The sequence below is a fragment of the Podarcis liolepis genome, assembly GCF_965112155.1.
Source record: "Podarcis liolepis genome assembly, contig: HAP1_SCAFFOLD_94, whole genome shotgun sequence".
Lineage (NCBI taxonomy): Eukaryota > Metazoa > Chordata > Lepidosauria > Squamata > Lacertidae > Podarcis > Podarcis liolepis.
The window spans coordinates 296-26,075 of record NW_028148836.1 but is presented as its reverse complement, the minus strand read 5'-3'; the positions used below and the strand labels follow the sequence as shown (position 1 = coordinate 26,075).

At 43.3% G+C, this 25,780-nt stretch overlaps 2 protein-coding genes across 2 annotated transcripts in view; one reads left to right on the top strand and one right to left on the bottom strand.

The window, feature by feature from the left end:
- The window catches only part of AAGAB (alpha and gamma adaptin binding protein), a 20,201-nt gene extending 13,759 nt beyond the window's left edge, over positions 1 to 6,442 (bottom strand). Inside the window, exons 1-2 of the mRNA XM_083520610.1 lie at positions 6,216 to 6,442; positions 5,948 to 6,109 (exon numbers count right to left, since the gene is read on the bottom strand). Of these exons, the coding sequence (XP_083376736.1) occupies positions 5,948 to 6,014 (67 nt within the window). The 5' untranslated portion in view covers positions 6,015 to 6,109; positions 6,216 to 6,442. The remainder of the gene's footprint in view (positions 1 to 5,947; positions 6,110 to 6,215) is intronic.
- On the top strand, positions 6,322 to 25,780 carry LOC310699026 (IQ domain-containing protein H-like; the record flags this gene model as incomplete). Its single annotated transcript, XM_083520611.1, has 9 exons — positions 6,322 to 6,424; positions 11,141 to 11,257; positions 11,614 to 11,711; positions 12,180 to 12,288; positions 15,564 to 15,683; positions 21,165 to 21,279; positions 22,336 to 22,464; positions 23,768 to 23,988; positions 25,133 to 25,780. Coding segments are annotated over exons 1-9 (1,608 nt in total), but the record flags the coding sequence as incomplete, so codon positions are not given.

Genomic DNA, 25,780 nt, shown 5'->3' with positions numbered 1-25,780 from the left:
CTGCCCCATCCCTGATGAGGTCAGGTGTGAGGCACATAAAGGTGCAGCAAAATCACCTTGAAGTCCACTTCAAAGCAGTCAGTGATGAAACTGCTTGCAGACCAACTTCAAAGGAAAGCCCCTTTCCAGCTGCCTGCCCATCTGTCAAAGTTGCCCAGTGAGGAGGAGGGAAAGGTAGGTTCCAAACCCCTGCTGCAAATAAATAAAACCAAAGCCTCTGCAGCATTGTAGACGTCATTTTGGTGGGTGCCTAAGAAGCTGCCTTATATCAAGTTGATCTAGGCCAGTATTTGCAACACTGACTGCAAAAAACTCTCCAGGATTTCAGGCAGGGGTCTCCCCAGATGCCTGGGACCTTGTTCATTCAGAGCAGATGCTATCGCTGAGCTATGGTCCTTTCCCACTATTCCATTAATAAACCATTAGTGAGTATTAAATGACTACTATTCTTTCCCCCTTCAGTTTACAGTGGTACCTCGGGTTACATACGCTTCAAGTTACAGACTCTGCTAACCCAGAAATAGTACCTCGGGTTAAGAACGTTGCTTCAGGATGAGAAAAGAAATTGTGCTCTGGCAGCGTGGCAGCAGCAGGAGGCCCCATTAGCTAAAATGGTGCTTCAGGTTAAGAACAGTTTCAGGTTAAGAACGGACCTCCGGAACGAATTAAGTACGGTACTTAACCCGAGGTACCACTGTATTTACTACTTATCACTCCCTGCCTTTTCTCCAAGCTCAAAGCAGATTGCATCATCCCTCCCTTCTTATTTTGCCACGGTAGCATTTTGCAAGGTAGCAGAGAAGGTAAGAGTGTGTGTTGATCACACTATGAGCTTTATGACCAAAGGAAAGAGATGTCACACACATCAAATAGTACTCTAGTCAAATGAGAGAAGAGAATGAGTCTGCACTCCTGTACACAACCTCAATGAAAACAGGATTGTTCATACGAGTAAGCCTAGGATTGCCATCTCATCTAAGTACAGTGGTACCTCGGGTTACAGACACTTCGGGTTACACGTTTTCAGGTTGCGTACTGCGGGAAACCTGGAAGTATCGGAAAGGGTTACTTCCGGGTTTCGCCACTTGTGCATGTGCAGAAACGCCAAATCACATCATGCGCTTGCGCAGACACAGCACCGCAGGTTACAAACACTGCGGGTTGCAGACATGCCTCCGTCACAGATTACATCTGCAACCCGAGGTTCCACTGTATCTGCAACTTGAAGGTCCTACAGCTAAATCCATAAAATCCTTAAATTTCAGGAGGGCAATGAGAATACTAAAGCCAGTTATAAAACGTGTTAACATGCTCAGAGCTAGCCAACATGGTGCTGTCCAGATGTAAATGAACTCCAACTCCCATCAGCCTTAGCCAGTAGTCAGGGACAATGACGGAAGCTGTAAATCAACAGCATCAGAAGGGAATCATGCTGACTATTGCTGGGAAAATATCAACCACTCCAGACCCTGCAGTAGACTGCGTGGAGGCTCTTCTCATCCGACTGGTGAGCTTAGTCCCTGGGTAGGGATGCAAGAACCTTCTCTGTTGTGGCTCCTTCAACTGTGGAACTCCCTTCCCATGGAGGCACAGATGCCAGAAACTGATGGCACCAAGTGAAAACATTTTTATTTTCCCAGGAAAATTAGTGATTGCCACTCCTTTTGTATTTTCTCATGTTGCTGTTTTACTTTGGGGGTGGGGTGTTTAATGGCTGTTTTTATTTTACATGATTTTGGTACCTGTGGTAATACGTAAGAAACTGCCCTGGAATTACTATTTACTTGATTTGATTTATGAATCGCTTCTCATATCATAGCTCAAAACTATTTTGAAATAAAATGATCAGCAATAAAAACAAGAGCACAATTTCATATAGCCCATGACACAATGAAACACAGTCTGAAATTCTGTAAACAAATGGTAACACTAATACTAAGACCTCTCAGGTAGGTCACAGCAAACCAAGCTCTCTTTCTGGTCACCACTACTACACTATAGGCAGAGATAAGGCCCAGAGAAGAGCTTCTGGAAATGAGCAAGAGGTTTGTGGAGGCAAAGGTAGTCACTAAGGAATGCCAGTTTCCCCGCTCCAGTCGCTAACGCAGAGACAACAAAAAGTGTGTGAAGAGAGAGATGATTGTGGCAGCAGGGCTTCCTGGCAGCCCACTCTGTGGGTTGGGTGGAGCTGTGGCCCACCTTCATCCCATAAGTGGCCTTCCCATAAAAGTAGCTCTTAGCCTAGCCAAAGGGAGAGGCAACCTGATTCATCTGTGATCCATTTGTATCAAATAGCTCCAACTTTAACTTACTTCCCACACACTAGCGTGCAATAGCACCCACAAGCCCTCCAGAACCTTGGAATAGATGCATTCAAGCTGTTGGGTTTCAGAAGTTTCCCTCAAAAGCAGTGTACGTTTTCATGCAAATATCATAGAGCCCTCCCACTATAATGATACCTTTCTATATCTAGCTGGAGAGAACATAACCATTTTAGGATAAGCTTTCAAGTCCACACTTGCTTTTGGCCCCAAAAAAGGCTTTTCAGAAAACTGCTATAAAAGCAAAAGTACGTGGGTTTGGAAACAACCGTGTCTCGATGGAATTGCTCGCTTTTCATTTTTGATCTTCACAACCATAGGGAAGGTCTGTGGTTTCACATCCAAAGAGCTTTGAAAAATCAACAGACGCACTCGGTGACCACAACACTTCAGCTCGCCTCAAGGCCAACCTCTGTGGTTTGTGTTTTCACAAAACGCAAGCCAGCTCTTTGACACCTTCCTACTGTGCTCTGACAAAGAAGATCTGCTGCAGCAGACACTCAACTCACTCACATTTGCAAAGTGAACTACATTGAACAGGGGTGGACTTGGGCTCCCATCGGAACCAGAGGGCCAGTTCGGCATGCAAGAGGTCAGTGTAGAAGAGGGGAAAGCAAGAAGACTGAACAATCGCTTAAATCACATATGCAGTAGTATGATTCACATGAGACAGTAAGGCAAACCATGATATTGCTACAGGTAGGTAGCCGTGTTGGTCTGCCGTAGTCGAAACAAAATTAAAAAATTCATTACAGTAGCACCTTAGAGACCAACTAAGTTTGTTATCGGTATGAGCTTTTGTGTGCATGCACACTTCTTCATATACACTGAAACAGAAGTTACTAGGCCCTTATATATAGTGAGAGGGTGGGGAGGGGTATTACTCAAAAGGGTGGTGGGAATGGCTGATAGGTGTGGTAAACCGACTGTTAACGACTGCAGTTGGTCTTACAGGAAAAAGCAAGGGGTGAGATGGCTAAAAATAGCTTTATCATGTATAACGAGATAAGAATCCAATGTCTCTATTCAGACCAGGTCTCTCCATGGTTTTAAGTTTGGTAATAAGTTGCAATTCAGCAACTTCTCTTTCCAGTCTATTTCTGAAATTCTTTTGTAATAAGACAGCTACTTTGAGATCTTGTATAGAATGTCCTGGGAGATTGAAGTGTTCTCCTACTAGTTTCTCTGTCTTGTGATTCCTGGTGTCAGATTTATGTCCATTTATCCTTTGGTGTAGGGTTTGGCCTGTTTGTCCATGATATGGCTTTCTGTGATTGGGCAAATGTGCTTGCAGCCACTTTGCTCCTTTTTACTGCCATGCCGTGCCAGGAATTGTGGTTAATCTCTGTTCTCACTACGAGCTATAGCCAAGAACAAACAAAAGCATAAGTCCTTTCTTGTTTCAAGTTAAGCTCCTGAAGGTTTTTTTCCTCCCCACATTGGAGGGAGCAGTTTGTATTCAAACCAGTTCCCTGAGCGCTTTGAATGCTACTGATTTTTCTGCAGAGGGGGAAATAATCCATTTTAAGAAGCATTTCCTCCTCTGCAGAGACTTCAAAAGGACTTCATGCAACCAAGGTTCATCTTACTGTTACTTACAAGGAACTTCTCTGAAGATCTACTCCCAGCATCAGCCAGCTGATTGGTGCTTGAACATGCATCTTCCAAGGATGTTGCTGCAAGTGACAATCAGCTGACTGCTGATCACTGTGTCCTCCTTTGAACTTTGACAGGCACCAATCACCTGGTGTCTTTATTACTGGCAGGTGGGTGATCCCACCCATCTGTCAAAACAGGCCTATGGGGATGGTGGGGGGATAAGGATCTGGCCTGCCAACCCGTAACAATTCCCCACACTGATATAGCCCACCTTCTCTCACTCAGGATTGAAGGCAGTGTCCACATCAGCAGCTGTGGTCCCAGGTAGATTTCAGCTGTAGTACCGCTGGAGTGTACAACAAATGACCGCAGACACAACTAAGCAAGACTCATATATACATCAACACAGGGGTGCCAGAGATTCAACCTCCTGTCATCTCAATTATTGTTATGGAAATCTGATTTGGGAGTAATCACATTGTAATATACTTGTATGATGATTTCAGCAATGACTGCATTCATATTTGGTTATATGTTCTCTTCTCCATGCATTTGTGCTATTTGTTTTGTTGTATTTCATATATGTAATGGTACATCAATTAATATAAAAAAACATTATATTGCCACAGATTCCAGTCCAGCCTACCCAGGAGACTAGACAGTGACTGTGCAAAAGCGGAATTTCCACTTCAAATCAATAGGTGGCTGTTTTTATGACTTCAATCCAGAACACAAATACATACACAAAATTCTTTGTATGTTACTACTAGCTGTTCTAGCAAGCTTCAAATTCCTTCTAGCCTGACTTTTGACTGTGTTCCCAACAGGTATTCAGCTTACTTCATAGTATAAGCAGTTGTGATTCCTTCAAATGCTTTTTAAAGTGATCTCATTTAATTCTCTCCGGTTTGGGAAAGTATGCAAACAGAGCTCCTGCTTTATGTGTCTGGAGAGCCACCTGCTGGAGTAAACTTCAGAAAACCTCTCACAGAATTGCAAGAAAATCTACAGGCTGTTCACATGATCAAATTTTGGTTTAACAAACCAGATTATGTAAAAGCTCTGTTGCATCCACCCACAGTCCCTTTGCACAAGGAGAAAAATAGACTAACTATCCAGAGTTAACCATAGTTCCCATTATATGAGAAACAGCAGCTATGGTTAACGGATTGCAACAAATGAGGATTCAGACAATGCCTTTTGTTTCTGCGGGTTTTAAATTGCTGCCATTTGCCTATCTAGCAATTACATTATTGGTATTATATGTTTTAACTGTTTTATTATAACCTGTTTTGGGCATATACTAGAAAAGTGGCATTGCAATGTTTTGCACAGATATTGTGTGCTGTACAGATGGCAGATACCAAAGAGGTACATTTGGAGAACACCAGATCAAGAGAAATGTGAAATGCAGAATACGGGAGGTACTGGAGGAAGGACAAGAGAGGAGAGGAAATGGGTCTCCAATGTACCAGCCCTTCCCACCTAGGCAAGGACTGACTGTGGCCACCAAGGAGGCAAGTAAAATGATCTCTGCATATACTCCAAAGCACTCTTTATTACTTCACAAGTCTGAAGATATGAACACAAAGGTTCAGCGTCTGATCTCTGAGAACCTTCCATAACCCACTTTACTCCTCACACTTCGGAAGAGCAATCAGAACAGGCCTAAAATCTGCTTTATCTCGCTCGCTCCCGTTTATTAGTAGCTATTTTCAAGCCTGACACCGAGAGCAAGTCTGTTGTTGACACTCTGCACATGCTCGTGGACACTCCATTATTTCCCGGATTTTAGAGGAGGGAAACTCTGGGGTTGGCAAACAGGCTCCAAGTCTAACTCCACGTAACTGAGTAACTAGTTTGCATTTTAAGGGGGGGAGGAAGTTCTTAAATACTGCGACGCGCAGCTGCGGGGGAGGTGAAAATCCCACGAGAAACGGCGCCAAAATCAGAGGCGGCGCCGGGAGATGACGCCACGGCGCAGCAGTTTAAAAGAAACAAGGCTGACGGGGGTCGAGCCGACTCACGTTTCACCAGCTCTTCCCCGGGGAACTCGGCGGCGCAGCTCGTGATTAAGGCGCAAGGAACAGCCATGACACCCGCTAGAGAGGTTCTGAAACGGCCCTGTGCTTCCTCTTCCGGTCTAGATCACGCCCCTTCCGGGCCATTTGGGTCGTACTATTACCGCCCTGGTGAGGGGAGAGAAACGTAGAATGTTGGCGGACTGAGGTTTAAGTCTTTTGTGCAGAGGAAACGAGACGTGAAATGAGAGGGAAACATTGGGTTCCGCCTCACCCCAGGGCTTATGTTTTCTCCTTGCTGCATCTCCACACAAAAACCCCTCAGGTTGACAGGAATGGTCCCGCCCGGGCCGCGCGTCCCGTTGCTAAGGCTACGGTCACGTGGTGCACCGCAGTCCCGCCGCTGTGGGGAGGGAGCCTCAGCCAGGACCCATGGCTGAGGTGGTCGGGCCGGGGGCGGAGATAGGGCGCATTTTAGTACAGGTGGGTCCAGATAACACTGCAGGCAAGTCCCTCACGGCCGCCTCACTAGCCTCGTTTCTATTGGCCTTGTGGCCACTTGACCAAACTCCCATGAACCTTTGCTGTTATGGCCTCCCGCGCCCACCCAGCCTTGCGTCGCTCCCATTGGACGCAGGGTTGGCCTTAAGGCCCTGAAGACCCTGATTAGGCTGGCCATTTACAAAGTGCCAAGGAAAAAAATGGAAGAGCAGCAGCAGCGTCCACAAGGTTTACTTAAAAGTGGCACATGCCAATTTATATGTGTAGATGCACATTTAAAAATAAGCACACTGGAAGCTTCCATTTGCTTTTTAAACTGTTCCATGACATGTTTAGAGAAGAGCTGTAATTCAGTAGTAAAGCATCTGTTTTGTATGTCATAGGTCCTAGATTCAATCCCCAATGGCATTTCCAGGTGGGGTTGAGAATACCTCCTGGCTGGAAGAAACTTTGGAGAGCTGCCACCTCTCAGTGCAAGTAGACAGGCCCAGTGGTTTCCCTCAATATAAAACCGCTTCTATTGTTTCCTAAACAGAAATACATCTTGGCACCATTGTGACCTGATGACTTAGTGTGGTTCCTCTGCTGTCCAGGTTTGCTGATTGTTGATGGGCAACTTAAAGCTCTCCCCACTCCCTTCTTAGAATTTCTTTAAATCAGGTTTTGACTGGTCAGCCTAACAAATAGAGGACTGTTTCCTGCACCATAGGGCACATAGCCACACCAACCCAAGTGCAAATCTCCCTTCACACATTATGCCCACTGTGGACCTCTCTGAAGTGGTCAGTCCCTATGCCTCTCCATGCAAAAAGGAGTCCCTCCATGTAGACAAAAAGCATATCAGAAAGGAGGACTGTAGCCAAGCCTTCTGACATGCTAGATTTCTATGTGTGGGGACTTGCTCTGTTTTGGTATTGAAGAATTAAAATCAAATTAGCCCTCACCAGTCTGAAATGGTAGTGAAAATTAAACCAAACTATCTCACTAAAAACAGTCATGTGGCATCGTAAAGACTAACATCTCACACATGCACATACTTGTTCTAACCCAACTGAAAAGATTGTTGTGAGGATGAAATGTGGGCTATACTGAGTTTTGGGCATAGGAAAGATAAAATAAAAACACATTCTATGCTTTGGTTGCTCCAGAGCCTCCTTCTAACTGTTTTTCAAATTGCACCTTTTACTTAACTTCTGTGAGCTCTTGCCTTGATGCCTCCCAGCTTTCTTCAAATGTTAATGTTTATTTTTCCTCTCCTTTTGCACATTGAAGCGTAGCTTTTTGGCAGAGAAAGATCGGATTTAGCAATGTTTATTGAAAATTTCAAGGGAGCTGAGATTTTCCATAGTAGCTGAGGCTGCAATGTCATGCACACTTAACCGGTGAATAAAGTACATTGAACTCTGGGCCTAGCTTCTGAGTAAGCTATGCTTAGAATTAGGTAGCACATTTGATTAGTCTGCAGTGAAGACCCTTGCTTTGATCTTGCAAAGCTTAGATATTGGAAAAGTCACTTGAATGAACAGTAATGTTTAGGAAAAGATGAAGGGCCATAGCTCAGTGGTAGAGTATTTGCCTTTCAAGCAAAAGGTCCTAGGTTCAATCCCCAATATCACTGGATGGGGTTGGGAATAGCCCCTGTCTGAAATCCTGGAGAGCTGCTACCAATAGAGTACAGTGGTACCTCGGGTTACATACGCTTCAGGTTACAGATGCTTCAGGTTACAGACTCCGCTAACCCAGAAATCATACCTTGGGTTAAGAACTTTGCTTCAGGATGAGAACAGAAATCGTGCTCCGGTGGTGCGGCGGCTTCAGGTTAAGAACAGTTTTGGGTTAAGAACGAACCTCCGGAACGAATTAAGTACTTAACCCAAGGTACCACTGTACATAATACTGAACTAGATAAGAGCAGTACTCTTACTTGTTATAAGGTGGGCAGCGTTCTTGGTTCACTCAGGGCAACCACTTGAGTTCTGGACCCTTGCTCCTCTTGACTGATAAAAACTAACGGGGAGAGGACAACTGGCTGGGCCAAGGAGTTGATTAATGTCTCCATGAAAGAAAGGGTGGTCCTTGCCTGCTTGAATGAGGCAATGGTAAAACCACTCCTCAAGAAGCCCTCCCTGGACTAAGAAAATCTAAGAAACTACTGCCCAGTTGCTAATCCTCTACTTCTTGGGAAATGTTCTTGATCAGGTGATTGTGGACCAGATTCTGGTGCTCTTGGAGGAAACTGATATTCTAGATCCATTTCAATTGGGGTTTTGGCACAGAAACTGCTTTGGTTGCCCTGTATGACCTATGTTGGGAGAGAGACAAGTGAAATGTATCCCAGTTAATTCTCATTGACCTCTCAATGGCTTTCAAGACAATCAACCATGGTATCCTTCTGGAACAGCTGTCTGACTTAGGGGGGTGGCACTGCTTTGTGGTGGTTCCTACTTGGATGGTCATTTCCAGAGGGGGATGCTTGGGGAGTGCTCTTCAGCCCTGTGGAGCCTCCAGTGAGGGTTCCTCAGGGTTCAATTTTCTCCCCTATGCTATTTAATATCTACATGAAATTGCTTAGTGGGGTTATCCAGAGTTTTGGAGTTCGTTGTCAGCAATATGCATGCTTTCTGATGAGTAAGGTTACAGAAAGCATGTTCCATCAGATGTTTGAGTTCCTCTTCATGCCAGGTACAATCTGAGGTGCTTGTGCTGTCCATTCCTGTTTAATAGGCTGACTTTGGGCCTGGGAGCCAAATGTGGCCTCTCCCTTTGGACATCAGGACTCTCACCAGACCACATCCGCTCCCCAGGTAACCCGTTTCCCCAACCCTGCTTCACACTCCTCTCAAGTGCTTTTGTTTGGCTGGGATGTATCATTGGGCTGTGATAATGCCTCTAGCTTGACTGGATGGAGGCTAGTGTGGGGTAGGGGTAGGCGTAGAAACCTGTGACCTTTGTGTGACTGGAATGAAGCCTATGACACAAAGGTAAAATGTGCATTTGTTGCCCTGCACACTTTTGCTTCTGGCTGCACCCACCACTGGCATGCTGCTCTTGGAAGATTCCCCACAAGGAAATGTGGTCCTCCAGCTGAAAAACATGGCCCACATGCACTGGGCTTTGTGTATTTTTTTAAAAAAATACCTCAGTCCTGTGTCTCATTACCATCTTGGCAGTCTGCTAAGAATGCTTTCTTTGTTGTTATAATATGATGCTCATTTCATAATGATGTATGGAGTTATAACTTGGTTGCTGTGTTCTTAGAGTGTTGCCAAAGTCCAGGCTTAAAGTGCTGCAAACCTTTATTGTTTTCTGTTCAGCTCCTGGAGGTAATTTTAAGTTGACAGTGTATTTCATTGATATTTTCATCATATTTATTTCCCTTTCTGTTATGGATGTACTATGTTGTAAGTTGCCTCAAGCATTTTGGATGATGTGGGTTAGAAATCTGACAGCACTATCCTAAGTATATGTACCTAGAAGCCAGTTTCATTAAGTCCAATAGGACTTATCTCCACCCCCATCATTCAGACTGAGGTCCAGCTCTGAGGGCCTTCTGGTGGTTCCCTCACAAGTTACAGGGAACCAGGCAGAGGGCCTTCTCAACAGTGGCACCCGCCCTGTGGAACGCCCTCCCACCAGATGTCAAGGAAATAAACAACTCCCACCAGATGTCAAGGAAATAAACAACTACAGTAATACCTCCGCGAATGTCCGTCTTGTCTAGCGCCCATTCCAGCGAACGTCTGCGGGAAACCCAGAAGTACCGGAATGGGTTACTTCCAGGTTTGTCACATGCGCAAATGTGCAAACCGCTCCGCGTGTGTGTGCAGACACGGCACTTTACCCTGCATCCTTTTCAGCTAGAGACCAGGGCTCTGGAATGGATCCTGGCCGCAAAACAAGGTACGACTGTATCTGACTTTTAGAAGACATCTGAAGGCAGCCCTGTTTCAGGAAGTTTTTAATGTTTGATGTTTTATTGTGCTTTTAATATTTTGTTGGGAGCCGCCCATAGTGGCTGGGGAAACCCATCCAGAAGGGTGGGATATTATTATTATTATTAATAATAATAATAATAATAATAATAATAATAATAATAATATACTCCACCCATCTGGCTGGGTTTCCTAGCCACTCTGGGCAGCTTCCAACAAAAATATTAAAATACAATAGCCTGTTAAACATTATTATTATAAACAAATTATTACTATTATGTAGGATTGCAGTTAAGCAGTGCAACCCTATGCAGGTTTATAAAGAAAAATCTGATTGCATTTCCCAGCAATGAAACTTTTGCACTTTTGATTTTAAGTACTGTCTGTGATATGTTGTGGTGTTGTTTCCATTGTTTTATATAATGTTATTGGTTTGAGCTGCCCTGGGTTCCCTTCAGGGAGGAAAGGCAGATTATACATTTTAAATAATAAGTGTGTTTAGGATTGCAGCTTGTATAGAAGAAATAGATAGTTATCAAGTTTTTTCCTGATGCATGCTTTTTGGGTTGCAATATTTTACACCCCTCCCTGCCCCTTTCAACCTGCTCCTCTCCTCTTCTGTGTTCCATAAAATTGCAGAGGTTGCTCCCTGAAGTGTGTGTTTGTGTGCAGTGCTTAATAAATCTGTTTTGCTTTCAGTTTCTGTGAAATATATTTACACCCTGATGATGCATGCATTTACTGCAAGCTTCAACTAATTTTCTAGGTTCAAGAAGATCTTCAACAGCTGAAGGACCAGCTGCGAGACATCAGCCATGGTTGGGAACTGCAGGATGCTCAGAACCTTGAAGCTGCTATTGAAAGTACAGAGAACAGATTAAAGGTAAGTGGATGGAGAATCTTCCAACAAAAATGGGGAAACGTCTCCCAGTGAAAGTGTTAATCAGTATTTTATCCTCAAGTGAAAATGTGACACCTCATCACTTTCTCAATTCTGTTTCTGAATAGTAAATGGTTTGAAGTGCCAAGTATTGTATTTTAGAGCAGTGACAGTACGTTTTGGGTGCTCAGCATTATACGGCTGTCTTAGACATAGCATAAACTCAGACAAATTCAGAGCCTGGGATGATGTCTTTCATTTTTGTTTTCAAAGCTCAAAATTTGCTCAGATCTGCTGGCTGAGGTAGCTCTTCCATCACCTCAATATCCTATATTTTCTTTCTCCCTATCCCTGAACAGAAACACGCTGAAAGGTATTTAAATGCTGTAAACCAAACTGTGCTAACAATTTCGTCACCTTCTAATGTGGATCTGTGTTCAAGGCAGGTGTCCAAATGGTAAGAGTACTGGAATTTATTTGTGTATGTTACTTTATCTGTATATTTTTAAATATAGATGTTTATATTCTAATTGTAGTATTTGGGTGTTTGTAGAGTTCTTATGGCATATTACAAATAGTCAAAAATCCACACACAAAAAGCTGTATCAGAAGACATGCCTTCCATCTTATAGCAGAAATTGGACTAGTTGTTCTCAGGATTCTGTAAATTTCTGTGTCTACAGAGTTAAGGACACTAATAATGCCTCCTGTTGTGGTTTCGAGTTCATATACTTAACCCAAGTTTTCAGGTTTTTTTATTGTTTCATTGTTTGTTGCTTGATGCCTGTGCTCCTCTAGGAGAAAGGGTGGGATATGAATTTAACAAGTTATAAATAAATTGCAGCAGTTTAAACTATTGCAGGTGTGGAAAATAAAGTTGGAACTGAACCAAATCTTGCAACATTTCCCTATTTATTTCTCTCAGGGGGCTCCCCATGGAGACATCACAGAAAGAAATAATTTGCCCAGAGATGTCTGCAATTACCACTCAGCCCTGCAGCAGGTTATCACCACATAGGTCTTCTGCACCAAAGGTCTGAAGGAACTCATGGCTTGTAATCCTTCCAGTGATTTTGTAACCGTCTTATACTCCCAACTGAGTCTCTTTTCCCTAGTGCTCTCTCAAAGAACCTCTCAAGTCCCAAAGGGTGGGCCTAATGCTTTGCTTTGGAAAGCAGAAAGTGGGTATCGGAGTGTGTCCTTGTCTGCAAGGACAATGGATGTAGCCATAGCGTGTGAAGCCACACATGAGCCAAATTGGGGGGGGGGAGTGGTGCACCAGACGTAATCCACTTCAAGTTCACAACTGCACCATACTTTTAAAGCAAATGACTTCCCCAAAAGAATCCTAGTTTTGTTAAGGGTGCTGAAAATTGCACCTCTGTGAAGCGTAAACTATAATCCACAGAATTATTTGGGGGAAGTCACATATTTAAAAGGTGCATTAAATGTTCTTTAAATGTATGGTGTGGATGCTCTAAGTGAACTATATCATAAGGAAATGAAATGCTCTGATGAGCAGCAGAAGCAAAAAATATAGAGAGGATCTATGGACAGAAAATCAGAAGCAGGTTGGCCAAACCCACAATGACAGTAGGCTAAGCGAGAAAGGGGCTGCTCCTGCATTAAATATTTTTTGCTTCTAATACCAACCTCCAATCTCTCTCTACATCACTATGCATGGTTGATCTTAATTTGGAGAGGGGCATGCTATGGCCTACCCAGGGTTTACCTTGTAAGGCTGAAGCCCCACTGCCCTTCCATATCATGTCGTTATGGCACCTGCCGACAAAAAAACCAGCCCTAATTTAACTTCAGAAAATAAATGTAGTCAGGCTTTGCCAGCTGTTCTCAATTGCTGGTGCACTGGCAGAATGACTCTTTATCATGAAACAGTTGTGAAATCCAGCTAAGTGATTGCTGCCTGTTACCTGCCTTAAGCTTCTGGGTATAGGGACGCGGGTGGCGCTGTGGTCTAAACCACAGAGCCTAGGGCTTGCCGATCGGAAGCTCAGCAGTTCGAATCCCCGCAACGGGGTAAGCTCCCGTTGCTCAGCCCAGCTCCTGCCCACCTAGCAGTTCAAAAGCACATCAAGTGCAAGTAGATAAATATGTACTGCTCTGGTGGGAAAGTAAACGGTGTTTCCGTGCACTGCTCTGGAACACCAGAAGAGGCTTAGTCATGCTGGCCACAGGACCCAGAAGCTGTCTGCGGACAAACACTGGCTCCCTTGGCCTATAGAGTGAGATGAGCACGCAACCCCAGAGACCCTAACAGTCAGGGGTACCTTTACCTTTACTATAGGGCAGGTTAGACATTTACGTTGTTGACTTGCTATGTTTTCTGGATTCTGTGAAAGTCCCAAACATGGAAGTTCAAGTAAATCATTAAAATGAGACTCATTTTGGCAGAACTGCATAATTATGTTGAGGGCCTGGGCTTTGTTATGGCAGAAATTTTGAATCATTTTTGGTGCCAGATCTTCAGCCTTGATAGATTGCTGAACTTGCTTGAGCAAGAGCAGAGAAAATCAGAGCTCTAAACAGCCATGCTTGTTCCCCATTCATCAGCTGGGGAATAAGCCTGTGTTCATTTTCAGTGCCATGTTTACGGGAAAACTACAGGGAGGTATTACTGCTCTTGATACAGGTCCAAATGTGTTGTTGCCTCTCCTTTCAGCACAATTAAAAGACAGGCTCTGTGTGAAATGCAAGTGCCTGCACACAGGGATAATTCTACCCTGTGTGTTAACTTCTGTGGCTTCTATTTTTATATCCATAAAACAGAAGGCATCATATTCATTAAGCCAAAGATGAGCTTATTAAAGATATGTCGTCGTCCCCCCTCCTTTCCACTAGGATTTTCTTCCGCTGGATTTTTTTTTTAAAGCAAGCAAAATAGCTGGAGACATTCCATTCAGCTAAAACCAGTATTATCACTCCCTTCAGGATTGTGAATTCCCATTTCTTTAATTATTATTTATTTCCCATTTACTTCCTAAGCATGTTCTTTACCTTCATGGAGTCAGTGAACTGAAGCTGAACCAGAGGAAGCTGTTTTGGTTCACTGGGCCGGTAATCCCTGATTTAAAAATAAATAACTAAATAAAAATCTACAGCAAGTTTGGCAGGACCACAAATGTAGCCTGCTGATCAGACTAGGAATCAACTACATCCGCTTAGAGCAAAAGATACTAAGCAGAGGAGCCCAGTGGATTTTCTGGCTTTTTCAGCATCCAGAGAATCTCAACATTGGGGGGAGGGGGAGGGTTGGAAGTGGGGGGAGTAAGATTCTAGCCCACAAAAGGCAAGGTTAATAATATGTGGATAGTTTTTTGCTGAAGGACTTAAAATGTAATTCATACCCAGTTCCTAATTCATACCCAGTCCCTGCAGATGAGATCCTGAAGCCTTGATTCATGCCTTCATGGATCCTTGCAGTCTCCTAACAAAGTATGCCAAGCCAAGAGTGCCGCTGGGTGGAGCTACCCTCAGGATTGAATTTACCCCCAAAGTTAGATGGCTTTGGAAGAGGGTTAGATTAATTCATGGAGGATAAGGCTAGCAACGGCTGCTTATCAGTAAACATCTGAATACCAGTTGCTGGGAATCACAAGTAGGGAGAGTGCTCTTGCCCTCAGGTTCTACTTACAGGTTGGCCATTATGAGAACAGGGTGGTGGCCTAGATGGGGCTTCTTATGCTCTTAGGGTTCTGCAGGGAGGTTGCCACAGAGCTGCTCAAGTATTCTGTGGTGTCAGGCTCAGGCAGAGGTGATAGGATACCCTTTTGAGTCTAGTCAGCCAAAGAAGCTCTAGGTCCTTCAAGAAATGTATGGCTGCCAGCCCCAGGGTCCAGAGAGAGCTCTTTGACTTAAGTGAGGCCAAAGCTGCCAGAAAGAGCCTCTGAGATTAGGATCACCTTTGCTGCAGAGGTTTGGGCCACAAAGAGGGTAGTAGCTAAGAGTTTAGTCCCCCGGTTTGGAGACAGAAGGGCAAAAGCAGGGGTTATACAATCTAATGTTTCTTACTTTAGTGCTGCATTCTGGTCTCTGACCTCTCTCATCCACGCAGGATGTGAGCTTGGGCTGTATACGTCTGCTTTTTCTAGTTAGCCATTTTGTTTGCATTCTGCTTCAGGGTTGTACATCAGTGCACTAAGCAAGTTGCCCAAGAAAATCCAGTGCACATACATCCTTAGCAACGCCACACATGCTTTCAAAGTATGTGTGCAAATTATCAGCAGATGTGTTCTCTAGAACCTTTGTTTTTGTTCCATCCCTCATCTATTTACAGCTTTTTCTCTTGCAGCAAAAACTTTCAATGACGGTGAAGATTATGTACAATCCACGCAATGCTTGCCATCGAAATTTTGTAAATGAGAACTATGGAGTTGACTTGCCAATAATGAATCAGAGACAAACAGCCCCTGTAAGTAACAAGGATGTGGTTCAATGGCTTATTTGTTTCAATATTATTGTAACTATTGTAAATTATTCCCCCAAACAATCCAGGCAGGCAGTATTGCAGCAGCTTTTGGGGGGTGGGTGGTTAGGAGATGCAGTCCTAGTTCAGAAGATCAGCCTCAGAAGAAGATGGGGCTTCAAATGACATTGCATTGATTTCTTTACATTTGATGACAACACCTTCTTTGATGAGTAAACTCTTTCCATTAAAAAGTTTTGTGCCTGAGGCAATGGGAGGTAGAATGAAAGTTGTGTTTAACGTGTTTAATGTGTGATGGCCCCTTCATATGTTCAACCCATCACTTGATGTTGTAGTCATCTGATGATTAGTTTGCATATACAAACTAGCCCTGAGTCTGTTTCAATTATATTCTCCATGTTTTCTGTGCTTAACCATTTTTGGACATAAGTTTACAAAAGATAGCAACTTGGATCTTGGAAGTTGTTTCAGATAATGCACATTTACAATAAATCCTGGTCCTTGAAAATCAACATTTTGTTTAAAAAAATGATAGGTCAATTATGTTAAGTACAAACCACTTGGATGTATAACTTACTAGTATTAATGAAAAATTATCTGCAAATTATATATCAATTATATGCAACTGTGATATACAAGAAGACAGCACTTGTGAAAATATGAAATTATTTTAATTACAGCAATGGAAATATACAAATTAGCACTGTTAATTAAAATTACATGCAAATTATGTTAATTGCAAGCAATTAAAATGTATAGATTAGTATTGTTTGTGAACACATGAAATTATGTTAATTACATGTGGCTAAAATATGCAGATTAGCAATGTTAATTAAAATGGGATGCAAATTATGTTAATTGTCTGCATCTTAGAGATGCAAATGAGCTGCATCCCTCTAACATTCCTCTCGCCGGTGATTTCTGACATGGCCTAATGAGCTGCTCACCTCGGTCATAGAACATACACCAAGGAAAATGGCCGTTGAAATTGCCACAGTGATAGTTCTAAATAATTGCTGTGACCTAGAAGGAGCATTCTATCGTTCTCATTTTCATAAAGATTGCTGCACAGCCATAGACTTATACTGGCATTTTGGTCCCAATATCCAAATAAATAAATAAATAAATAATGTAAACTTGGAACCTCTTCATTTATTCATAAGGAAGAATTTAATGCTGTGGCGATCTCGAGTTTTTACGAGTTGCTGTCTTCTGCTGCCCGTTCAACTAAGTTACTCCAATTGCTCCTTTTCCTCTTCCCGCTTTTACTCTGTGTGTGTGTTTTGTGCTATGTACGCATGTATTTGAATTAATCTCCTACGGGATGCTTGCATACATTTTTAAAATGACGGCAATAAAGCAATTTCTTTCATTTCAAATGAACAGGAGAGTGGATAGAAGCAGTGTAAGATCTGAAGAAAAGAATATACTGCACACACACACACACACACACACACACACACTTTAAATGCTTGCATATGACTGCAATTACAAAGAAAACCATAATTTTGGCATCAGTAGCAGAATTAGACTTAAACAAATTGATGTTCCACTGCAGTAATCTGGAATACGTTGACTGCATTTATAAGAACATAACAGGAGACCACAGTGAATTAATAAACTGTCCCTTTCACCAAAAATAAGAGAGGGAATAATTGGTGAGACAGAGTTAAGTGAACAGATGACTACATTCAGCCTCCTCTCAACCTAGAAATGGGAATGTGAAGGTCACCCCTATCCTGGATGACAAACGGAGAGCTCTTTGTTGGTAAACAAATTAATCTTTGGAAAGGTCACCATTTGTTTTACATTTTTTATCCAGTTCTTGTCATCTGGAATCCAAGATTGACTGTCATTCTGCAAGGCGGAGTGCAGCTGAAGCGGCTTCCGTCCGTATCAGCATTCTTTGACGGAGCTCGGCGCCTGATTGAGATGCTATGGGCTGCTGGCTTACAGCTGTCGCCGGACCAGAATGAAGGCCCAGCCCAGAATTCCAATAAGCAGCACTGGCCAATTCTGCCTGGTGTAAGCTGGCCCTCTGCCCACAAGTAAAATGTGTGGCACTTCGAGCCAGCAATTATCTCGCTCACTTCCTTCTGTGCTGCTTCTGTTTCGTTTTTTGAAAAGCACATGTGGCACAGACTGGAGTTGTGTAGCTATTTTTGCACAAACACCTGGTACGGCAGAGTTTTGAGACGGATAGATTTGGGGAGGGGGGGACTTTTGGTAGGTTTTCAGTAAAAAAAAGTCTTTCCTAACAGTTTAAAGGCAGACTCCTGCACCCCACCAGTGCACACATGCACACAAAGAACTGAAAGGCATTGACTCAGTGAGATGGTAAGGAAGCTGCAGACTTAACTTAGTGGTTAAAGGCATGATCTATGAAATATCTATTTCAAATGTCATGTTAGCTATGAATTCATTGGGTGGCCTGAATATGTTGTAACCCCTACCCCACTAATATTGGCCTACCTTACAGAACTGTTGGAACTGACATATATGTTAAGTGCTTCTAACTACCTAGAGAGAGGGGCCATATTCAACTCATGGAAATCTTTAAGAATAGATAATGGTGCAGTGCTTTTGATTTAAGGCTTTATTATATGTGTAAAAACACCTGTAGTTTACATTATCTTTATATCTAGTACCTCCTTTTTCCACAATCAAAAAGCATTTTAATAGAGAGTGACAAAATCAAGAGGGTTTTTTTTCTTCCTTTGGAAGACTATCAAATACTCAAACTTAAGAGTTTCATCACAGATGGAAAGTATTTGGGGTTTTTTTGTACGGACTATATATTTTCCATGTGTCCATAATTTTGCGGAATCAATTCCATGGGCCACTGATAATATGAAATAATTATCCAACTAATTTGTCAGTGTCACTAAAGAGCAGCAGCTGAAGCCAAATCTGCTTGTGATTTGTCATCAGCACTGATCTGATGCTAAGAGAAAACTTGTCTGTCAGCTACTCAGCTGTGCAAGTATAAGGTGGACAAAGTGATAGTAACCTCCAGTGTCCATTCCCCTTTTCTGAAATGTGTTTCTCCCTCAAAAGCTTCTTTTGCCTCTGCACTGCTTTGTTAATAACAAAAGAAATACAATGAGCTAAACAGAAAATCTTTTTTTTTTGGGGGGGGGTGCTCGGTTTAAATTGAAGCAGAGAAAAATAACCATATTGAGTGGGAGTTCTTATCCACAAGAGAAATGCACTTCAAAAAGACTAATAGAATTGTTTTGTCTCAGGCCTCAAGTTAATTATACACAGAATTGCTTGAGATCAGGAGAAAATACTTCTGCAGCACGTTCCAGGCATATTATGCAGAGCAAATGTTTGCCGGCAGCCCGAATTAAGATCTCTCTTCTAACCTTTGAAAATTGTGTTCTGATGTAATGTTTCTCTTCGCCAGAATGTTTCTGTGAAATTAGATATGTCAGATTCATTGTGTTGTAATGAGTCATCTGTGGGGATTTTTCAAGAAAGATCTGGTGACAATGTTGGTAGATTCTAATCTGATTCCTTCCTGCTCCTGAGATTACCACAGACCAAACCTGGTCCAAAGAAAGGTTGCTTATGTGAATGCCTCTGTTGGGGAAGAAGGGGGGAGGCATTCCCTTGGTGGCAAGTGTTACAAAAAATACGGTATGTTGCTCTCAAATGGTGTGTTCAGGCTTACAATCAGTTGATGGCTTAGGCTGCAGTTCTAACCCCACTTACTTGGTAGTAAGCTCCATTGAAGTCATTAAGACATGGTTAGGACTGCAGCCTTAGTGTTGAAATCAATGCCAGACATGGCACTGCAACTGAAGGAACTTACACTTGACAGTAGTGTAAAGGTTAGGGGGGGGGACTAAAGTCTTCTTTTTGTTTTTACCTATGGCAGCATTCCATAGTCTTTGAGTTTAGGCAACTTCCTAGGTAACTTTCACACCACCAGCTGAGAGTGTGTTGCAGTGGGCAATGGGTGCCTTTCCCCACTATCGGAAATCTGGAATGAACTGAATCCTTTTGGCCTCCCAACTTTGCCCCTAATTCTCTTCCTAAGAACACTGTCATGTATGACAAATAGGCACAATCTGTCTGTAGCCCACCCATTCTCTTCTAGGTTAGTAAGGAGCTGTTTCCTAACTAACTAATTGATGCTTCAAGCATGGAGGTGTGGAGGATGGACAAAGGACTTTCTGTCCCCTCCTGCTTTCCTTGTGGTGTGTCATTCATTCTCCATCTCTTTTCTCCTGACAGCTCTTTGCTGTGGCCTTTGCTTCACTTCTGATGAAAGATATCTTCAGTTGTGAAGATAATTGAACAGCCTTTGATGGTCAAGTCCAACGCCTCTGTATTCCCCACCTCCTGTTTTGTGCTGAAACAGAGGTGTAAATTGACAGCCCAAGCTCAGATTTTGCCGCTCACTTATTTGACATAAAGTAGTGAATAAGCACCAGACTTAAAACTGCTCCATGTTGCACATGTTAGATATGATGAAGAGCCATTCATGTACACTGGGCCCATCACTTATGTGAGGGTTCTGTCCTGGGGTCCACATGCAAAGGCAAAATCACATAAAGCCAGGAATGCCCAGAACCATCAATCCCATGCAACCATCCCTACCTGTCCAGTGTGGGCTTCTAGGAGTGTTCCAGGGCCCTTGAGTGATCCTCCCAGAGACCAGTAACCAGGCAGAGGGCTTTAAAAGCTATTTCTGTGGTGGGTTTCCCATTTGTTTAATTAATTTTTGGCTATTCACCTTGAATCATGAGTGTTTAAGTAGATTATGCAAGAGTTGCAGGCCCACTGTATACCATATATCAGGGAATTGAGTGAGTTTCACCAGGCCACCAGAAATATCCCAAAAGGGAAAGTTTGTGGTAGGAGGATGAGATTTGCCTAAACCACTTTATGGACTGCCACAGGGAACAATTTTAAATGGCCTTAATATGGTGGCTGTTTCAGAATAACCAGTTTTACATTTTCAGCAGAGGTGGTTAACCTGTGGCCACCTCCATATGATGCTGGACTACAGTTCCCATCATCCCTGGCACATTGACCATGTTGGCTGGGACTTATGGAAATTGTAGTCCAAAAACGTCTGGAGGGCCACAGGTTAGCCTCCCTTGGTTTACATAGTGTCATTGCTGAAACCTAGCTAATTGTTTGTAAAAGGCCATTGGTGTTTTTGTTTTCATAAATTTATTTTATTATTTATAGCATAGCAGACATCACAAGACATTGATTAGATTTTAATTAACTCTCCTTTAAATTGCTTCAACCGCTGACAGTCGACAATCGTGTGGCATGTTCCTAAGCAGTAAAATCTGAGCTCATACTGTTTTTTGTTATTAAACCTTAATGAAACTATTCATAGCGGAAATGGTATTTATTATTTAGTCACGCGTGCGTGAAGAACTCCTTAATATCAAAAAAGTTTGCAGCTGATGAAGGAATAGGTTTCCTCTCGTCTCTCCTTAGGCACCAACTCAGAAGATAGCAAAAGGTGTTACGGTCCCCAGCCTCTCAGTAGCTCCACCTTCCTTCCATTTGAAGAAGGTTTCCTTTCCAGTTTCTAAAATAGATGCAGAGAAAGGTCAGTCACAGCTGCGTGCCCAATCCTCTGGGATTTATTTTGCTATACTTGTCCTGGCATGTATGTTATGCTGGGCATATATAACTTCACCTGAACCACTGGTTGGCAGCCAGTTTGACTGGTGGGCTGTTTTAAATAGGGATGAATGGGCAACACCTGGCAGGAAGTTCACTCACTGTTTCCCCCTTCTCTCACCTCTTCTTTGCATGGTGTGTGAAAGCGGAAAGAGTGTAAGGACAAATCACAAGTGAAGATTCCATCCTTCTGTCATGGGCATCTCTGCCTCCCTCCCCCTTCCAGTGGAGGCTAGTCTGTGAGGGCAAATGCGGTGCTGCCCCACCAGCCTCAGTCTACCTTCAGCCAGGCCCAAACTGCCTATGTTCTTATTTACAACCAGTCCTGGGGTTGTCCCTGGCTGTCAGCATCCTTCTTAGTGAAAAACTAAGCAGGGATGGGAGGGAAACTAGAATAGTTGACTCTGTCCATCATTGGTTCAGGAGCTACCTGCTGTTGGGCTGCTCCTCACCTTCTGCCCAGGGGGCACCAGCCACCACCACTGCTCCCCTCCCACCTCAGTCATATTCCAACTGGAGGAGATAGTGAAAAGGAAAAAGAATACTCTGATTTATACATTCTTCTTCCTGTTCCACCTTGATCTCCTTTTTGAACCACTTCCTGTCTCAGAAGGTTGAGAGAGATGGAAGCAAGAGGGAATTGCTTCCTTCCTCCTAGCATTCTTCCATCTCTCTCTGCTTTTCACCTTTACCAAAGTCAAATATTAGTCTTAAAAATGTTGCTTGGTAGCTTGGTGCAGCAGTAAAACTGCTGGTACATTTTGCAAAGCTAAGCAGGGTCCAGTATGGTTTCAGATTGGATGGGGAACCACAGGTTGAGATTCCTGCGTTAACAGGGGATTGGACTAGATGGCCCTCAGGGTCCCTTCAAACTCTACAGTTCTATGATATTGGTGGGCTGGCTTTAGGACTGAGGAGTTTACACTTCCCAGACCAAGCTGCTTCTGAAAGAACCTGTTGAGTCTCCCTGGTTTTTATCTAGGGATCCTGAATCTTATTGAAAGAGGCCTGATTCCACGTGCAGCTAGGATTACTCTAGCGAAGCCTCCCATTCTTCCTCAGGCTGCTCCTCTTCATGAATCTCATGAAAAGCACAAGAAACCAGCTGCAGGTAGGCACAAAGAGATGCTGCTGATACTGTAAAGGAGAAACTTTCTCCATTGTCTGGTCAGTGTTCCGTATTTTGGCAATGGCATTGGTGTTTCTAAGGACTAGTGGTCACAGCAGCAGGCAAACCCAGTAGAGTCTGAGGGTGATTTTTCTTCCTTCCTTTCTGGTAACTTGCCAAAACAATTCCTCCCCTATTCTCATCTGAGGGCTTTCCAGCACTGGGAGAGCTGAGTAGCAGAGCTTACCCCCTCAGCTCTTATTTGACAGGCCAGCTCCATCAGGCCTCCTCTCGCCTCAACTGTCATCTGAGGGCAAACATTTCATCAGGCTGCCTCAGAGGGAGAGATGGGGAGCAGGGCTCATTCTGTCTGCTTTGCTAGAGGCCCAGCTCCATCAGGCACCTCCTGCCTCTGAACTTTAGTAGTTGGTCAATATAGGAACAACTGTCTAGAAATTGGTGCCTGAGTTTTGAGTTTTATTTTCTTCTTTCCTCCTTGTCCCTTTCCCCTTATCTGTTGTATTATCATTTGTTTGTTTGTTTGTTTGTTTGAACAGAAGTCTGTGGGTAGGGAATGTCTTGTTTTGATTTCATGTAAGCCACTTTTGGGTGATGAGCAGTGTACAAATGCTCTAGATAAATAGACTTCAGTTTGTCAAGCTTGCTTGAGCTGACCAATGGTTTTACCATTGCCACCCTGCCTTTTCAGCAGTCAGGCTACCAGCCATCCCGCTCTGCAAAAGCCCAGCCTCCTGGCATCACATGGGACTCTTCAGCAAATTAAACTGTAACAGCAGCTCCTGTTTTGCTAAGAATAGGAGTCTGGACCCATGAAAGGTCCGTTCTGCCTCTGTCCGCTTTGTACCTGAAAATGCATTTCCAGTGCCATGCATTTTGTGTCTGTGGTTGCCTCCAGCTGACCTGTTTGTTGAGCATTCATCCTGATTTATTTGCAAGGAGGTTGTATCTTGCACTTTCATCTTCATAAAGAGTCTAATTTGAATGTCTCACCGTGTGTGCAAATCAACTTGAATTTGTCTGTATGTGACTGAATCTCCCCAGAAAATAGCTACAGCCTGGAAGAGTCCAAATTGTAATCTGTAGTTTAATAGAGTGGATGCTTATAGTTGTAGCTTTCGCTGGAAATGTTGGGAATAACAAAACAGATCTAGTTTTAATTCCCTGTGTATTTCATCATTCATCAAGGTTATTTATTTATTTATTTATTTAGATTTGATACCTGAGGTTTAGTGATCTAACATTTACGTTTAATAAAAGCTCTTCAAAACATTTATCCCTTCTGTAGATGGAGGTGTGGAGAGCAAGAAAGGGGAAGTCCTGGCTCCTCCTCCTTATCCAAAGTCTGGGCCCACCTCCACCTCAGGCAAGGGAAGAGGAGGAAGCAAGGGCAACATTGCTCCACCCCCATCCTGCATCTCTGTTATTTCACCCAAGAAATCAAAGTTGCCCCTAATTCAGGAAATTCAGAAGCGGGCATTGTCCAAGTCTTCTTCCATGGTGTTGAAGGTACGACAGAATGATTTCCATCCTGTAAATGTTGGGTATCCATTTGATTCATAGCACCCAGCTACATAACCCCAGTTATGTATAAAACCGCCAAGCGATTCTAATATGGCCTTCTACAGCCTGGTGCCCTCCAGAGGTTGTTGGACTCCCAACACCCTTCAAGTCCAGCCAGCGCGCTGATGGGAGTTCTGATCCACAATATACGTAGAGAGACACACAAGTGTCAGGAAGACCTTGTTGCTCAGGCAAGATCTTACACCTAGGAGGAATCCTTTTTATAGCTGTTCCTGTCAAGGAGGACTTAGCAGCCAGTCCAGAGTCTGAAGGTACTTCACTGCTAGGAAGGTCTTCCAAGCTGCACATTTGCTAGATCATGGAACAGCTTAACAGAGAGCTATGTGTTCCTAGTTCTAGCTGTGCCAACCCCATGAGAGTCTTCCTGACACACAAACAAAGAAAAAATAGCTATTACGTCATGGTTGGTCATGCTAGCCCCTGGCCTCTTCCCCAATAGCTTTCTCAGTGCACATTTAGATAAACATTACTCTTCTTCAGTTGACCCATAAGGTATTTTATTTCTCTTTTGTGATTGATCAAGACCGTCTTTGAATTAACAATGTTATTAGTATTGTTGTTGTTAGCAGTATTTATAATCTGCCCTTCGACCCAAAGGTTTCTAGGGTGGTACACAAAATTCAGTGTGACGGTATTGCATAAAAAGCAATAACACCAAAAGTAATAAGCCCTTAAATCACCCATTTCCATAGGAATAAATACATCTAGTGAGGTCTAAAAACAGATACGGTAAAGGGCATCTGCATCTCCAGTGGGGGGAAATTTCACAGCAGGAGCCAATGCAGAGCTTGAAGGATCAGTAACACATTATCTCACATTGCACACAGCTGCAGCTTCTGGACCATCTTCAAGGGAAGCCCCACAAAGAGCACATTGTGGTACCCTAAATAAAACTGCAGAGCTTGTGCTACCAGAGCTTGTGATATTGTAGCTAGGCTAGATGCATGTTGAATTGGTAGTCACAATATTCCAGGATTTGGATCCTTAGGATCTCATTGTAGGTATTTAATGGGACAGCACGTCTCCACTGCTTGTCTTACTCCCTTTACATCTTTCACTCTTTCCATAGACTGCAGAAATAACATCATCTCCGACCTTCCAGAATCTCTCTTTAGAGTTTGAGATACCAGTTCGCAAGGGAGCCATAGACTACACGGCTCTTGATCTCCAAGGGTTTAAAAATCACTGCTGCTTATTCTGGGGAAGTGTCCTTTCCTTCTTGGAGCACGTCTCTAACTTTTTGAAGGACTATGCTGTTCCCTCCGCCATCGTCAAGGGGAAGAGAGTGATGGAGATCATTCCAGATTTTGAGCTGAACCAGAGGCCAACTAGGGAGGAAATTCTCTCCGTGATAAAGAACATTTCGGCAGTCAAAAAGCTCTTAAGTAAACCTGGCCAGAGATACAAAGGCCAAAATGGCACTGCAGTAGCAGCTACCAAGATACAGGCATTATGGAGGTGTTACAAATTCAGAAAAGCCTACATCACCTTCAGGCAGCAGCAGTGGGCCTCGGGAGTGATTGCCATCTCTTGGCTTGTGCATGTTCACCGGGGGCGTGTCAGAAATACCCTGAAGGAATCGCGACAGAGACACCTGGAGAATTTCTACATCAGGGCCAAGGTGCGCAAGGCTGCCAGCTGTTCTGGCAGTGCTCCTTCTCTAAACATCACTTGCTTGAGTGGTTGCGTTAAAATGCTACTATTTTTTCATTTAACT